The following is an 18,433-nucleotide window of genomic DNA, read 5'->3' on the forward strand; positions in this document are numbered from 1 at the left end:
GTCTTCCCAATTCTGTCTGCCAAGAGGCTGGACATTTCAGCTCCCTATTCAGACCCACTGTACAAAATGCCACAAGGTCATGTGATCCCCACCACACTGGGATTTCATGAAACTTTCCCTCATTGTCAGTGTAGAACTGTCGGTCATGTTTTGCTTCTGTATGTTTCTTAAAAGAGCAGCCATGTTTAATATTGTGAACTACGATGTGTCTCCTCCTCTCCCCACCCCCGAGAACAGTGATAAATTTCAGAGCACGCTCAGCAGAATTGGATTGTATTATGCACAGTACACATGTTCATCGCCAAAACTGTACTCGCCGGAATGTATGCAAGCAGAATGAATTGCTGAGACTTCAAAATCCCCGTTCCTCAGAACTGATTTTATTAGCCAGCGTACACCAAGGATGGGTGGTAAAAGTAGTATGATTTTCCCAGTTTTCTTGCATCATCGAAGCCCTATGTTGTTACACTGTGGCTCTCCAGTCTTCTGCTTAAGCTTTGCCAGCTGTGTGCTGCTGCAACACCAGAGACACAGCTTTGCAACCTGTCACCTCTTCCGGCAGGCAGCCTTCCTGGTCTCTCAGAGTGGGGTCCGCGCCGGACTGGAGCAAAAGCTCCACGATGTCCAAGAACTCACAGGCAGCAGCTGACAGGGAAAGTGACAGACATGAAAACAAGGTTACTTGGAGACAAAGAGAGACTAGACTTCTGCAGCAAAGGCAAGTGCTGAGCTGTAAGGAATCCAGAACGAGAACCCTCACAGTGGCTGGAGGGTGATCAGACCTCAAAGCCAGAAATGTGCAGGTACAGTGGACTTGTGAATGTTAGGAAAGTCAAATTTACTTTTTTTGGTTGCCCAGACGCAAGCAAACATACATTTTATTTTATTATTTTTAAAAAGTATGTTTTTATTTATTTTTTAGAGAGAGAGGAAGTGAAAAGGGGGAGAGAAATACTGATATGAGAGAAAGAAACCAATCAGCTGGCTCCTGCATGCCCCTACCTGGGGACTGAGCCAGCAGCCCCCGGCATATGCCCCAACTAACAATCGAACAGACAATCTCTCGGTGCATGGGAGGGTGCTCAACCAACTGAGCCACACTGGCTAGGGCAGAAATACATTTTTTAAATTATGAGGCTTCTGGATTCTATTCTTAAGGACAGGATGAAGGGAAAGAACAAAGAGAGTGTTTAAGCACCTACTATACTTTGATCAGAACAAAGGTAGGTTTGTGACTATCTCAAAAGGCTAAAAATAATAAATGTAAATGTCAAAGAAAAAATACTGTTTTGTCTTTGAAGAGGGGATAAGTGGGTAACTAACTGAACTTTAAAATTTGTAAATGAAAAAATAAAAGCTGGCCTAGTAATTAGACCATCCTTTTATATAATCTTCTCTTTCTCCCCTAAATAATAAATGGTACCAATCACACAAAGTGCAGGAAGGGGGAAAGGACCTATAGATATTAAGAGTGATTATGAAGATGGTGTGGTACTGCCCCCAGGATGGACAAACAGAACGAAGGGCTAGAACACAGAGTCGTCCGTTTCTTTGCACATATATGGAGACTTGATTTATGACTACACTGGCATCACAGATCAGTGAGGAAACAAAGACCCATTAATTAGATGGCGCTGAGACAAGTGGGCTAAAGGCAAAAACAGGCATTTCACACAAGATGAAACATAAATGACAATAAACACGAAATGAGGAGCAACCACATTAGTAACAATGAAAATGAAAATTAAAACCAGAGGACACCATTTCATACCCGGTAGGTAGGTGAAATTAAAAACTTAGACAATACTGAGCCTTAAGGAGGACTGAGGCAAGGGACACTCCCCCCTGGGAGGGTACAGTGGTGAGGGCACTTTGGACAACAATTTGACATTACCCACTGACCCTAGACAAATGCACAAGCTCCAACCCAGCAACCCTGCTCCCAGGTATGTACTCTACAGGAACTTCTGCAGGGTTCTCCAGGAGATATTAGCAACAATGTACACAGCAGCACTGTTCAGAGTAGACCTCAAGTATAAACCATCCAAATGTAAAAATAAAATATCGTTTACTTATACAATGAAATCTCATACAACACTGAAAACTAATGAACTTATGAGTTTCACACAACATGAGTTTATCTCCAGAACATAACCTTGGAGGAAAAAGTTAAAAGAATATACACAGTGTGATGGCATTTAAATAAACATTTTAAGACAGATTAAACACCATTGTTCAGAGACACAAATATGTAGTAAAACTGTAAGGGAAATCATTAATAGAAAATTTGGGATAGTGCTAATCAGTGGCAGGTGGATGGGGGTGTAGGGAAGGTTATGTGGTTGGGTAGACACACAAACATTGGTGAGGTTCTATTTCTTAAGCTAGGTGGTGGGTACATTTTTTTAAAGCTACACTTTAAACTCTTCATATACATTTAAAAACATATATATCTTTATTGATTTCAGAGAAAGGAAGGGAGAGAGAGAGACAGAAACATCAATGATGAGAGTCACTGATTGGCTGCCTCCTGCACGCCCCACACCGGGGATTGAGCCCACAACCTGGGCATGTGCCCTGACCGGGAATCGAACCTTGATCTCCTGGATTCCAGGTTGATGTTCAATTGCTGAGCCCCGCCCGGCTGGGCTTCATATACAATTTTTTTACTCTTTTGTAGTATATTAGACAACAGCAACGACAACAGGTTAGAAAAACAGGAAATAAAAGATAAAGAGCTTGATTCAATGAGTGTTTCACTGACTATACACTGTATCAGTCCTATCAAGGATACGGTAAGATTCCTGCTCTGAGGAGCTTATTATAAAACAGCTGGGAGAATATGTAATTCGGCAACTCTACCACAAAAGGATGAATAAGTACTGTGGCACACACAGAAACACACACGCCCATGTAAAGGTGGGAAGGAGGAGGTTGAGGATCAGGAAAAACCTCACCAGTAGGGGGTATGCAAGCTGAGCTTTGAAGGACAGAGTATAACTCCAGGTAACCGTGAAGGAAAAGGCATTGCAGAGTGAGAAACCTCCACTGCCAGAGGCACGAGCACAGCAATGCTGAGAACTGGCTGCCGGCTCCCAGAAACAGCAGCCAGTCAAACGCAGAGAGGCTGGATTTCAATCACACTGTACAGGGTGCCTTGAAAGCCATACGAAGAAGTTTGGCTTTAATGAGCTGGGGAATGGAATAATTTGGCTTCTGTGTTAGGATGATCATTCTATAAAGAGTGACCTGGAGAGTCTAGAAATTTAGAGATTAATTTAGAGATCACTTAAGAGATCGTGGTAGCTCTTTAGGGGGCTTGAGATCAGCCAGTGTCAGCAGGAGTATAAAGAAGGGACTAAATAAGAGAGCCCGTGAAATTTGAGGCGTAGCTTCAAAAATGTTAGTGAGCAATAAATTTACCAATTAATGAAGCTGATATAATGTTATGTCTATAGATACTTCAACATTTAATTAATTTAATTATTTATATTTTGTAACTTTCTTTTTGTTTTGTGGGACAAAAACAGTTTTATTTTGAATATGTTTATAGGCTTTTGAAAAGCTCGAAGGCTCAAGGCCTGTGATCATGTTTCCTGAACAAAATGGCCCAAGTATTTCTACACTTGATATGAAACTCGGACATCACAAAGAAAATTACTGATAAGTTTGAATACATAGAAACCTAAAATTGATAAATTTGAACACATAAAAATTTAAAACAGCTGCACCACAGACACAAAAATACTATACGCAAAGGTAAACCATAACTGGGGAACATTCACATACATAAGACAGACAAAAGCTAATATCCTTACTATTGAAAAAATTTCACAAATCAATCCAGAAAAACTGGGGAAAAGAGTTGCAAGATCCAAAGCTGATACCCATGTTTCCAGTCTGGAGGAACTACACAGATGCTGGTGACATTATTTCTAGAATAAGGAAACAGAATAAGGAAGAACAGGAGTTTTTGAAAGGAAACTGGAACAGAAAATGATGGAGGGGGAAAGAGAATTTAGGTTTAGGACATGATAAACACATGGTGCTGAGGGATGTCTATATGGATGTGTTCAGTAGGGAGGTAGAATTTGAATCTAAAAACCAACCATGCTATATACCACTGCTATCTCTATTTTTATTGTACTATGTGACTTTCTGAAGACATATGTTTTGGCCTCAGGATTTTTGGCACTTTTTCTGGATACTCTGTTAAATATATTGATATTACATGACCCCCCTGGCCAAAGAGCTACCTACCTAAGGTAGTTTCCCTTACAAAGCTAGAGAACTATGTTTGAAAATGACATATGGATTATTGAAAATTCCTAATGGTGTCCTTACCAACAGACACATTTATGTCATTGGGAAATAAAAAACTTAAGAGGCAAAAATTGTTAATGACAGTTATAAATTTCCACTTGTATTTTGTTTTTTACTACAATTTATGTTCATCTACTTTAGACTGTGCCAATTAACATACAGAGCGAGATTCCCTGTTTTCTTAATTTTCTGGTTAATATTCACTTTTTAAAAATATGCTGAGCCTGGCCGAGCGTGGCTCAGCGGTTGAGCGTCGACCTAGGATCCAGGCGATCGGGGTTCGATTCCTGGTCAGGGCACATGCCCGTGTTGTGGGCTAGGCAGTTGATCAATGACTCTCTTATCATTGATGTTTCTTCTCTCTTTCTCCCTCTCCTTTCCTCCCTCAGAAATCAATAAAAATATATTTTTTTAAAAAAATAAAAATATGCTGAATTCTGACAAATGTATCTATTTATGTAACTATTATAATAGATATAGGACATCTCCATCACCCCCCAAAGTTCCCTCCTGTCTCTCTGCAGTCAATCCTCTACCCCCACCCACAGCCCTGGCAACCACTGATCTGATCTGATTTCTGTCCTTATAGTTTCGCCTTCTCTAGAAATGGGAATCATATAGCATACAGTCTTTTGTGTCTTGCTTCTTTCACTTAGCATAATGCTTTTGAGATTCGGCCATGTTGCTGCAAGTTCCTTCCTTTTTATTGCTGAGCAGTATTCCATTATACGGATGTATACAGACATCTGGGTTGTTTCCAGTTTTTGACCAGTATGAACAAAGACCTTATGAACACTTGGACACATGTCCTTGTGTGGACCTTTTATGTTTTCACATCTTTGGGTAAGTAACTAGGAGTGGGAATGCTGAGTCACGTGGCAAGTGAATAGTTAACTTTTATAAGAAACTACCACACTTCCAAAGTTTGCATTCCCACTAAGTATGAATTCCAGTTGCTTTGACTATGGGTAACCAAAATCACAGAAGGCAGAACTGTGGGTAAGGAGGGACTGCTGTACATATCAGAAATGAAAGCGAGGACATCACTACAGATTTCGTGGACATAGAAAGATAATAAAAGAATACTACAAACAACTCTATGCCCACAAATATGATAACCTAGATGAGATGAACCTTGAAAGACACAATTGGCCAAAACTCATATAAGAATATACAATGTGAGCAGGCCTGTATCTGTTAAAGAAATTGTATGATACCATAATGATGGATACATGTCATTTTATATTTGTCCATAAAATGTACAGGAGTGAACCATAATATAAACTTTGGACATTGGATGATTATGATATATTATACTATGATTATGATGTGATGATATGTCAATGCAGGTTTATCAAATGTAACAAATGTACCGATCCTGGCACAGAGCTCCTACAGCCGTTGTAATTTCCTAAGTGATCAGAGCACCAGGAGCATCTTTTATTCTAATACTGGTCTTCCTAGGTTATCTATCATGTTTCATCGATGTATACACCTATGCTTAAACCACACTGTCTCGATTTCTATAGCTATATACTAAGTCTTGAACAAAAGGTAGGTCCTCCAACGTTCTCCATTTTCAAAGGTGCTTTGGTTATTCTGGGTGCTCTGCTCTTCTATATCACTTTTAGAATTAGCTTGTAAATTTTACAAGAAGTCCTGCTGGAGTTTTTTATTGAGATCGCATTGAATCTATAGATCAATTTGGGGAGAACAGATAGTTTAAGAATATAATAGAGTTTTTTGATCCACAAACAACAGGATCTCTCCCTATTTACTTAGATTTTCCTTAATTTCTCTCAGCAATGTTTAAGAATTTTCAGCATACAAATTGCTTACTTATTTTGATTTGATTTACCCCTAGAATTTTGTTTTGTGAGGCTGTCGATAGTATTTTAAAAAATTTCAAATTGGTTCACTGTAAGCAGAGAAAAACAATATTTATGTACTGATTTTGTTTTTTAACTTTCAATTTCCAATTGTTCATTATGAGTGTACAGAAATATGGTTGATTTTTATGTATTGAGTTTTGTATCCTGAAAAATTGCTGAACTCACATATTAATTCTAATAGTTTTCAAAAGAGATTCTCTGGGGTCTTCTACATAGACGGTGATGTCATCTGTGAATAAAGGAAGTTCTACTTCTTCCTTTTAAATCTACATGCTGTTTATTTCTTTCCTTTTCCTGCTGCACTGGCTAGAACTTCTCTACAATGTTAAATCAAAGTGGAGAGAATGGAAATCTTTGCCTTGTTTCCAAAGGGATAGCATTCAGCCTTTCACCATTAAGGATACTGTAAGCTATCAATTTTTTCAGGTGGAGGAAGTTCCCTTCTATTCCTATTTTGCTGTGTGTGTGTAACTTTTTAACTGCTTTTTCTATACATGTGGAGATGACTGTATGTTTTGGTTTTGATCTGTTGATATGGTGAAATATAAAGATTTTCCATTGCTGAACCAACCTTGCATTCTTGGGATACACACATTTGAGTATAATTTATTATCCTTTTTGTATATTGCTGGGCTCGATTTGCTAACACTTTATTAAAGATTTTTGCATCTATATTCATGAGAGATATTGGCCTACAGTTTTCTTTTCTTCTAGGGTCTTTTTCTGGTTTTGGTATTCGGGTAATGTTGGCTTCATAGAATGAGTTGGGCAGTGTTCCTTCATCTTTTATTTTCTGGAGTTTGTGTGTAGAATTAGTATTACTTCTTCCTTAAACATTTAGTAGAATTCACCAATGAAGCATTCAGGTTCTAAAGATTTTGTTGTGGGAAAGTTTTTAGCTACAAATTCAACCTCTTTAAATAAATGTAGGGCTATCTAGGATATCTATTCCTTTTTGAGGGAAATAATTTGTGTCTTTTGGTAGTTTGTGTCTTTTCAGACATTTGTCCATTTAAGTTCTCTAATTAGTTGGCATAAAATTGTTCATAATGTTCCCTTATTTGCTTTATATTATCTGTAGAATCTATGTTGATACCTCCCTTTCATTCTGGAAATTGGTAATTTGTTTTTCCTTTTTAAAAAACTGTTTTGGCTAAAGGTCTTTCAGTTCTACTGACCTTTTCAAAGGTTTCACTGATTTTCTCACTGATGTTTTTGGTTTTCTATTTCAATGATTTCTGCTTGGATCTTTATTATTTTATTCCTATGCTTATCTTCGGCTTAATTTGCTCTTCTTTTTCTAAAATTTCTAAAGGTAGAATCTTAGATCATTGCTTTGAGACCTTTATTTTTTTCTACTAAAAGCATTTAATTTCTCACTAAGCACTGCTTTTAGCTGCATCCCACACATTTTGATAGGGTGTTTTCATTTAGTTCAAAATATCTGTAATTTCCCTTGAAATTTCTTCTATGACGTATGAATTATTTAGAAGTGTGTTTAAGTTTCTTATGACTGGGGATTTTCCAAATGTGTCTGTTATTAATTTCTAATTTAATTCTGAGATGGTCACAGAGTAAACTTTGTATGATTTCTTTTATATTTGTTGAAGTTTGTTTTATTGCCTAGTATATGGTTGATCTTGGTAAAGTGTTCCATGCATATTTGAAATAATGTTTATTCTATTTATTAGGTGGAATGGTCTATAGAGATCAACTAAGTCAAGTTGATTGACAGTACTGTTCAAGTCTTTCGTCTCCTCGCTGAATTATGATGTACTTGCTTTATCAATTACTGATTTACTGCTTGACAAAGGATTGTTTTTTCCCTTGCTTTTTTGTCTCATAATTTTTGATTGAATGCGGAACACTGTGTGTAGAAGGACAGTGGAGGCTTATGTAAATAATACTATTTACCCCCAGAAATTATGCCTCCTCTTCTGTCATGCCATTAGTATGGGTGTGTTGAGTCAATCTAGTTAACAGTTAAACTGGGTGTGAGGTTTGTGGGTGCCATAAGTAACTTCAGTGCATCACCCATTTCAAATTCCTCCAGGTGTGGGCTGCTGCTACCTTGTGCTTAGTGTGCAGCCCAGGGAGCCAGAGGGCTTTTTCAGTATTCTTGCTCCACCCTCAGCTTTCCGTAGTATCCGCATGTCTACCACAGAGGGAGTCTCTTTCCACTTTGGCTCTTCTCCCATCTCTAAGACTGCTACTGCTTATTATTCAGGATGAAGCTCACTGTGGGAAAGGAATGAAGTTCTTTGTCCTCTTGGGCTGGTCTCAGTCTAAGGCAGGCACTCAGGGGTGGTGATTTCTCAGTGTTCTTGTACCTCCACCACCCACAAATGTCAGCCCAACTCTAACTTGTATGAGGGAGAACGTCTTGAGTGGGGGAGTTTCCGACCCTGCCTGTGGTGAGAGATCTCTGTTCTGTGTTGGTGCAGGGCCCGGGGCGCAGGGTCCCTGCCCTCCCTGGGGAAACATTGTGCTTTTATTCCTCCTCCCAAAGCAATGGGTATCTGCCTGGGCCCAGGGACAGGAGGACAGAAAAGCTTTCTGCTTCCCCCATAAGCGGCTCAAGGATTTTGCTTCATGTGAAATAAGGGTCCAGGGAAGTGGCCGAGTTTCACAACTGTATGTCACAGAGGAGGGTTCTCTCTGTTCTCAGTTTCTCTTATGAGCATCAGTTAATGATAAAGAGCACTGGAGTAAGAACTCTTCTTGGGTCTGAATTATTCTAAAATGTCATTCCAACTCACTTTAAGAATTTAATTTTTGTGGTTTTCTTCTTATTTGTTTTATGGTGGCTGCCTCTTTCTCAGTTGCTCCACGAAAGGTGAAACGGTCTGTGTGTCTTGTAGGATCTTGTCACTCTTTGGAATCCAGTTTTTTTGTGTGTTTTTTTTTTCTGGGTCTTAACTGAAAGCAGAACTCTCTGGGAGTTTGGTTTTAAATGACTTTGTATGACATTTCTTCTGCTCTCTGTTGGTTCTCGGGTAAAGATAAAGTTGTTTCTCTGGTTCCCCTGACTGCTCTCACTCCCCTGGTGGGTGCTTCCAGCTCAGGAAGCCCTGGCTATATGCTGTGAAGTTGGCATAGAGCCAACAGCCCAAACCAGGTTGGGATGAGTTATGAACTTGGGACAGCTTTGGTGATCCTTTCTATTACCCATCCTGACAAACTTAGGCATCAAACTCTAATCCATAATAGCACAAGGTAAGAAGTGGTTCTAAGTGAACAGAGGTTCACTTAGAAATTTTTCTGAGCTAAAATCAGACCAACTGGAAACCCCATCTCTGCCTTCAGTGGGGTTGGATCTTAGACAGCTACTAAAATTATAAATGCTAAAATATTTGATGACTGAATGAATTAGAGTAGGAGCAAAGCAGAGAAAGGCAAGAACTGCCTATCCCAATCCTGGGGCAGGTACTGGTGGGCTGAGTTCATATTTCCGGGTATGACACAGATGGGGAAGAAGATGAAGACTGGATATATTTACAAAGGCCCAGGATTCAACAGAAAGTGTTTAGAATTATAACATCCCATCAAGAATTTAAAATTATCTCCCAACATAATATAATGAATATTATACCATGAATCACTGTACACCAAATTAGATTCCAATGGAAGACAGTTTCTTACAAAATACAACAAAGTTAAAGACACACTGCCTAGTATTAAGTACTGAGAGATGAGGACATTTCTTTTGCATAGAACTAACTACATGACATTTATATTTTGAGAAATAATCATTTAAACTTTTTGCCACAGCTATCAGTCTCAACTTATTGTGAGAAACACTTTGTTAGATTTTAAAACTGGAACTTTTAAAGCAGTATCAGAGGAATAAATTTCCCAGTGTATAAATCTGCAGGACAGGATAATAACTAGCATGATCTGTCAGACCACACTTAGCTCAAATCTAACCCAACACTTGAGATACTAAGCATGAAAATCCAGGCTAAGCAGATGTGTACTGTGGCTGAAAACACTAAGCTGACCATCTCAGACAGAGGGGCACTGATTTCACAGATGCTGTTTGAGGAAGCGAGAGACGATATAACCTGTGAGTTCTAACCTAGGAATGCAGTTTACATTTTTAAGTTCCACAGCTGGACGACGACAGCAAGCCAGCTGAGAAAAAGCTAACAGGGCTGTATAACAATCCCTTAACCTAACAAGTGTGAATAAATTTTAGCTCAAGTCCAACTATAAAGTGAGATTTATGTTTGGAATTTAAGGGATACAAAACAATAATTCCGAGTAAGGGATATGGTATTCATAAGGAAAGGAGTATGATTAACAAGTGCCTCAGGTTTATGCACAGGCAGACTGACATCAGCACAAAGAAATCAGGAAGCTGTAGTAGAGTCACACAAAGGAAGCAAAGAGAAAGACCAATTTACAGGGCAGGGAAACTACACAGGTGAATCGTGCCCAGTATAAGGTGGGCACTGCAGCACCACCTCTTGGAGATTCATGGTTGATAGGCATCAACTACGTTTATGGTTGGCAGAGCTTCCTGGCACAGATAGGTGTCCAACAAACAGTTTAAAAAAAATAGGCTTTGAACCCCCAATTAGATGGTGAGCTACTTGATTTCATTCTTTTTTATTCTCTCCCCTCCATCCAGGACTGTGCTGGGAACTAACTTAGTGTTTGCTCAAAATTCATTAGTTAATTGATTTCTCTGCCTTTGGCATCTTCAGTGAAGTACAATGCATGAGGCAGAGTCATCTTTTAGAGACGTGTGAGCTGCCCACCCCCTAAAACGGACAAAGGCAAAGATGAGAGAGGGGTGAGGAGGAGAGGGGCTAACATTTCACCCAGCCAACGAGGGGATGTGCTGGTGCCCACGATGTGCTGGGAAATACGAAAACACTCATAAGCCCATCTCAGAAAAGCTTGAGCGAGTCTACAGGGAGAAGAACAGTTGCTGAATTTATGGTACCCTGGGAACCTCTATTTGTCAAGTGCCACAGAGGCAGCCCTGACACTGGCACAGGTGAAGATGAATTTTCATTCAGAGCAGTGAGCCTTCTGACTCCATTAATCCTCCGGGTTTTGATGATGAATTTCTTTCTTTTTTTATTTATTTTCACTCTAATGCCTCCTCCCACTGCCCTGTAACAGCATGGAAGGAACAGAACAGATGGTGCTTTACGTGGAAGACTGAGGGCTCATGAGGATACAAAGCCTGCCCACTCTGAAATCACATGACTGCACGTGCAAGGAAAAGCCTTGATTTCCCCTGGGAGACACAGATGCAATGATGTTAGTGTTCCCAGTGGAGGGAGAGGAGGGGAAGGCTAATAGGCCATTTACAAGGAAAACCACACTTATATTAATATACTCTTCAGCAAGGATCATGTTTAATTACAAAATAACAGAAGGACCAATATCTGAAGATTCAAAAACACCAAAGTAAAATTGAGGCAAATAAAGGTTTTAGTATGCTGCTATGCAAAGCCCATTTAGAGAGAACTAGTATGGAACTACAGTAGTAGAATACTGGCCTCTAGTTAACCTGCCATTGGCTCTGACCCAGTTTTAATCGGAAGAAGCCAGGATTTACAACCTGCTTAAGGATGGAGTTTGACAACTGCTATAATCAGAAGAGCTGTCAACACAAGGACAGCTGTCAAGCCAAACCGTAATTCATAAAAAATAATAGCTAAGCCCCCAAGACATCCCCAACATTGTCTGCACTCACTGGATTTAACTATACTTATAGTTTTATGAAAGTTCCAAGAATAGGTTAAGGGTCCTAAAATCAAATCAAATCAACAAACAGCTATTGAGTGCCTATTATATAAAAAAAGGTTAAATAATATTAAGTGACTAAAAAGATACAATAAGTCCAGCAGATTCCCTGGCATTTGGTAGGTACTTAATAAATGGTAACAATAATAATAATAATTATTATTATATGCTAAACTGTTTTGATGAGCTTAAAAACTGGCAAAAGTCTAGTGACCTGGTTAAAAAAGAAATCTAAATTAAAAACTAATCACTTCTATAAATAATTAACTTAAATTACTAATTTTATGAAACATTCCTGGTTGTCAGAATATTTTAATTTTATATATTTGTAATGACAAAACCTCTAATGATATTATTTTAGTGTTTAATTATCTTGATTATAACGTATATATTTATTTTGTTCCTTCTACAATGAATAATATAATGAGAGACAGAAATAGAGGTTGTTTTACAAGATCAATTTTGGGTAGGATTCCTGAATGAGGTATAATTTTTATTAATGTCTAAACTCTCAGTGCAGAAATAAGACTATAAAAGTGCATAGATGAACAAAGATATTGATATATATGTTTACTCATGAATATGGTTTTGAAAACTAGTTTTGACTCACGACTGAGGTGACCAATGATAAAGGATTTTCATTTATTTTATTTCCAGAAAAGATCACCTTCCACAAAATAATGTCTGGTTTAAAAGGATACTAGGCCTGTAATTATGGAAAGAACACTGGAAGTGTAGTCAGGAGACCTGGACAAGTGTCTTGGCTCTGATACCTACAACTGTGTTCCCCTGTCAAGGTCACTTTCCCTCTTGGACTTTAGTTCTTCATTTGCAAATATAGCAAATGTGTGTGTGTGTATATTATATATATGTAATTTTAATTAACAAATATTTTAAGTACAGCATAGATAGGACTATAAAGATTAATAAAACAAAATTTTAGTTTTATTACAAATAATGCTGCAATAAATGTTCTTAATCATGTCTCATTACATACATGTTCAGTAGTATTTCTAGAGTATGCATCCAGAAGCAGACCTGCTGGGCTGTAGACTTTACTAGATCTTGCCAAACTGATCTCCAAGTGGTTGCAACAGCTGACACTCTCCTCAGCAGTGTATGACAGCTCGTGTTGCTCCACATCCTAACGTTAATATTAGTAGATGTCTACATGTTGCCAGCCTGACCACAGTGAAATCATATCTGAATGTTTTAATCTGCATTCCCTGATTACTGCTGGGGGACTTTTGTGTTTCTGCACCTCTTCTAAACAGAGGTAATGACAGGCTTTGTTCTGAACTATCTTTTCAAGGATGTTTGGATAGTGAACAGCCTTGGACAACTGAGGTAGTGTTTCCTTCCAGAGTAGAGGGCAAGTTTTTTTTTTACTGTCCAGTATAATAAAGGTAGTATGTTCTCCAAGGCAAAGGCTGGGCAGGTCTGTTTGTAGCTCATTACAAAAGGCTGGAGTTCTGTAAGCTCAGGATTCCCAAGCTCTGGCACACTGTGTGCGCGGGACCTCCCTGGGCTTTTCTGCATGGTGCCTGTGGGACTCAAGGGGAAAGCAAACGAACATGAAGCTCATGCCGCCTTCTGTGCCGTTAATAATAGTCTTTGTCTTTGATCCAGGGTTTTGTGTCCTTTGCTAGCACCCCTGAAACTGTGTCAGGCTAACCTGTTAGCCTCCAAGTAGGGTATAATCACAGACTACTGACAGTTATTAGTGAGGTTGGACATCTTTTCTGGTTGTTTACTTGGCTCTTCCCATTTGTGAACTGCCTCCATATTCTGGAGTATATCCTTCTAGTTGATTAACTTCCTTATTGACTAGGTAGGTATTCTTGGTTTATTCTGAATAATGATCTTAAGTAGGTTATTTTAAATACCTTCTCCCAGTCTGTACTTTGTATTTTTACTTTGCTTATACTGTCTTTCATTTTACAGCGGTTTATAACTTTAATGTAGTCACCATAACTTAAATTATGATTTGTACTTTCGGTGTTGTGTGTGTTAGCTCTGCATTTGCCCAGGACTTAGCTCCAGTAAAAGACCGTTGCAGGCAGGCTGAGGAGTACTGAAGCCTGCTTGTCCCAGGAAGAAAGCCCCTGACTGGAGCCCGGAGGAGAGGGGGCCTATGCTCTTGGCTACTGCATTCTGGAGCAGAGGCTTCGCCCTGCTAAGCTGGGAAGGGGGAAGGAGGGAGTGATCTTGTTTCAAATACCACAGACTCTTGCCTTCTTTCCAAATTTTCACAGATTTTCTTGACTCGATGTTTCTTCATTTGCTATCTGTCCTCAGCACCACTTCGAGAAGTTTTAAGTGGCTGTATTTTTAAAAATGATTTTCATGGTTTCATGGGGAAGCAGGCCAGTGGGGCTCCCCACACTGCCACGGCAGAGTCAATCTCTGCCTTTATTATTATAGCTTAAAATAACGTCCTGGTATCTGAAAGAACAGGTCCTTCTTCCTTACTCTTCTTCAAAGCGCCTCTGTTACTCCTGGCTCTTTGTTCTCCATATAAACTTCAGGACCAGTTAGTTAGGTTCCACAAAAGCCAGCTGGGTGGGATTCTTATGAGAATTCTGAATTTGTAGTTTAGTTTGGGGAGAATCCATCATTATATTTTTTCTCACTTATTAGCATGGACCATTTCTCCTATTTCTGTCTTTTTTAAAAAGTCAAGCAATTTTTTCTATGAAGGTTTTGCGTATCTTTTGGTAGGATGAGTTCTAGGATTTTGTTGCTACTGTAAATAATACCTTTAATTTTTTTTTCACTTTCTACCTTGTTATACTCATGTTTAAGAATGTAATTTTAAAAAATTGATCTTGTACTCAGCATCTTTGCTAAACACTGTACTATTAGTTTTAATAATGTGACTGTAGAGTCTCTCAGATTTCTATGTAGCTACTTATATTGTTGGAGATTAATGATGATTTTGTGTCTTTTTACCCATCTCACATACCTTTTATTTCTTTTTTCTTTCTTAGTAGTTTAGAATTCTAATACAATATTAAGAGAGATACTTGTGGCAGGCATCCTTTTCTTGTTCCCGATTTTAAAGGAAATGCTTCAAAGATTCCATCTTTAATAATAATGTCTATGCTAGGTTTTGGATAGACTATAACTTAATCAGTTGTAACTTTATAACTTAGAATTTTCCTTCCATTCCTAGTTTATTAAGAGTTTTATCTTAAGCAGTAATATTAGCTAACATTTACTGAGTATATACCACAGTGTTAGACATTGTTCTAAGCACTTTACATGGATTAACTCATTATATTTTCATAACAAATCTCTGAGGTTATTACCCCTATTTCACATGAGTAAACAGGTACACAAAGGTTAAATAATCTGTCCAAGTTCAGTAGCAGAACTACAATTTGAAACCAGAAGTCTTGCTTCAGAGCCCAATGTTTTAATCACTTTTCCATACTGCTTCTTAGACTAAGCACTGAATTTCTTCAAATGCTTTTTCTGCATTTGTTTTGACCATATAGTGTTTCACATAATTTGCTAATGTGGGAAATTAATAAATTTTTTAAATGTTAAATCATCTTTGAATTCCTGGGATAAATTCAACTTGATCACAACGTATCTTTCTTTCTAAAATACATTTTATTTAGGACTTTTGAATATATGTTCAAAAGTGAGATTGACTCACAATTTTCCTTTTTCCTGCTGGTTTTTGGTACCCAGGTGATACTAGCTAAAGTCATAAATGAGTTGGGGCACGCATTTGGTGACATTTCAACCTTTTTTATCAGGCTAAGGTACCGTAACAGCTAGCCCGATAATTTAGACTCCTAGACAATGTGAGGTTCCTGACATCCAAGCAAATGCTAAGCAGCGGACAAAAGTGCTCAGGGGCACCTGGGCTACTTACTACTGAATGGAGATCTGGGACTGCAAAACTAGTAAAATAGCCTAATGTATCCCCTCCCAAAGGGTCTGAAGGTGGTTGATCCTTTATCTGATTTAAGTATTAGTGGCTGTCTTTTATTCAACCACATTCACAAATAGAAAAAAGAATACTTTTACTACTTTACAGTTTACAGAATACTTCAATATCTTTTATCTCATTGAATTTACCCAGTAGTTCTTTAAAGCCACGTTATTTCCATCTTATAGATTATCCTCTATTTTATAGATGATTTAAATGAAGATTATTTAACTAAGCTATTTAGTGGGGGAAATGAGTTAAAAAATGAAGTCTATTTTTTTTTTATTACATCAAGAAAGTATTGCTTATAGGATAGATTCTAGCTCCTACAGTAACAGTGATTAGCATCCTAGTTGTCACTGACAGTAAAAAGAATGAAATAATAAATTTTCAAAGGGGGATTGGAGGAGCCTTCATTTCTGTTGATAGTACAGAAATGCTCAATTCACTATGAATGTGCCCATAAGAATTTTAATCTATCTTCAACTTTAGAGGTTATTAATCTATTTTTTTAAACAAAGCGTTACTGTATCTCTGCTAGTGACCAGGCATTTTCCTAAGCACTATATAGTGTTGGACAAAGTTGAAATAAACATATAAAGTTTCAAATAATTATTAATAGTTAAGAAACATCTTACCATAATGTAGAGCTGTTTGACCTTCATTGTCCTATAAAAGAAACAAATAATACATTTAAAAGTCTAAGTTAAAAAGTGTGGAAGCACATAGCTACAGCAAATATCTGATATTACAAAGTTCTATAGGTTTATCGGATATAGACAATGAAGAATTCAGTTTGTTGGGCCTCATAGTAACTTTTCACAAAGCTCTTTAACTTGGAGAAAAGGAGAATGTTGACTAGCATACGGTTACTAGGGGTTGGGGGGAGAGGAACGAGGAATTACTGTGGAATGTTACAGAATTTCAGGGCAGGGCGGTGAAAGTGTTCTGGGGATGAGCAGTGGTGATGGACGCATAACAATGTGCATGTACTTAACGCCACTGACCCACACACTTAAAAATGGTTAAAAGGTTAATTTTATGTTATGTATATTCCACCACCATTTAAAGAAGAGAAAAGAAAAAGATGTAAGCCCCAAACTGCAAGTGGCAATGTTCTCCACTTCTTAGAGAAAAGCAGTCTGCAGTAGGAGTAAGGAAGAAGTATTGACAAAGAAAAAAACAGCGGTGAGAGATGGAGGGAAAGTGAGAGTCTCTGGTTCTTGTCACTCCGACTATATCCTTGCCTTTCTTGGTTAGGTAAGCCAACAACGAAACACTCCCTAGGCAAATGTGATCTTTTTGTCACTTGCAAACTAAGAGTCCTCACTAATACAGTATACAAGGCAATTTATAACTCAAACCTTGGTCATGTTCCTCCCAATTCCTTCTCCTCCCAATTCTGTAACTGCCAGTTACCAATCAAATGGAAGTCCAATTGCCTACCTAGACTCCTACTTCTGTAAATGCTCTTTACTCTGCTGGAAAACTATCCTGCGGTCTTTAAAAACAGTGTCTTGCTCTTTTCTCATGTTTTAAAATTTGTCTTTGATATGTTTGAGCATTTTAAATAGACTTATTCTGTAACCCATGATAGTCCCTATGTTTCTTTGATTTGAGTTCATGGAGAGGAGGTGGGGTGACAATACATGTGATGTTTGTTGTGCTGCCTGAGGTTCGCTTTTTGTTGATGGCTTCCTGTGTGCTTTATAATTTTGGATTGTAAATTTCTACTAGTGGGGTTTTATCTCTGGAAAATTCTGTGCTGTGTTTCCTGGATTGAAAGTCTTTCTCTCCACAATGATTTTGCTTTTGTTTCTGCCAGGCACCTCAGACATATTATCAGTCTGAGATCCTTATGTTGATTTCTTAGCTTGTGGATTTTTGAACACTTAAGTAGTATAAACTTAAAAAGGGCAGCCCGACCGGGCGTGGCTCAGCGGTTGAGCGTCGGCCTAGGATCCAGGCGATCGAGGTTTGATTCCCAGTCAGGGCACATGCCCGGGTTGTGGGCTCGATCAATGACTCTCTCATCATTGATGTTTCTATCTCTCTCTCCCTCTGCTTTCCTCTCTCTGAAATCAATAAAGATATATTAAAAAAAAATAAAATAATAAAATAAAAAGGGCAAACTTCTCTCCATCTTCAACTACAGGGCTTGGAGCACAGGCCAAGACAAACTCTCTGTGTCAACTCTGTGTTGATGGGCAGATTTTTTAGTTTACTTTTTTCCTGATGGTGGTGTTGAGATCTCTACCCCATGGATACTGAGACTAGCCAATCCTTTCAGGGCAGACCAGCGCTGGTTTTAACGTACCACTTTCTTTTTAAAGCTTTGGGTTTTTAATAAACTTTCTTTTAAAACCATTACTACTCAGTTCATCTTCAGGAAACTTTCTGAGTCCTCAGGTGGGGTTAGGTGGCGCTCCTTTCTATCACTGTACATAGCATACACTCTGTGTACTTCTGCCTTTTCTACTGAAGCTGTAAACTTCTTACAGGCAAGTACTGT

The 18,433-nt window shown here is 38.3% G+C and overlaps 1 protein-coding gene across 2 annotated transcripts in view; it reads right to left on the bottom strand.

Moving 5' to 3' along the window:
* Nucleotides 1-358: 358 nt before the first annotated feature.
* Nucleotides 359-18,433, bottom strand: part of ACBD6 (acyl-CoA binding domain containing 6) — a 110,864-nt gene continuing 92,789 nt past the window's right edge. For both annotated transcript variants that reach the window (XM_081121191.1, XM_081121192.1), the window contains 2 exons: nt 16,560-16,590; nt 359-645 (listed from right to left, as the gene is read on the bottom strand). In XM_081121191.1, coding sequence (XP_080977317.1) covers nt 491-645; nt 16,560-16,590 — 186 coding nt within the window. In that variant the 3' untranslated portion in view covers nt 359-490. The remainder of the gene's footprint in view (nt 646-16,559; nt 16,591-18,433) is intronic.

This window comes from Miniopterus schreibersii, assembly GCF_964146895.1.
Source record: "Miniopterus schreibersii genome assembly, chromosome: 19".
Lineage (NCBI taxonomy): Eukaryota > Metazoa > Chordata > Mammalia > Chiroptera > Miniopteridae > Miniopterus > Miniopterus schreibersii.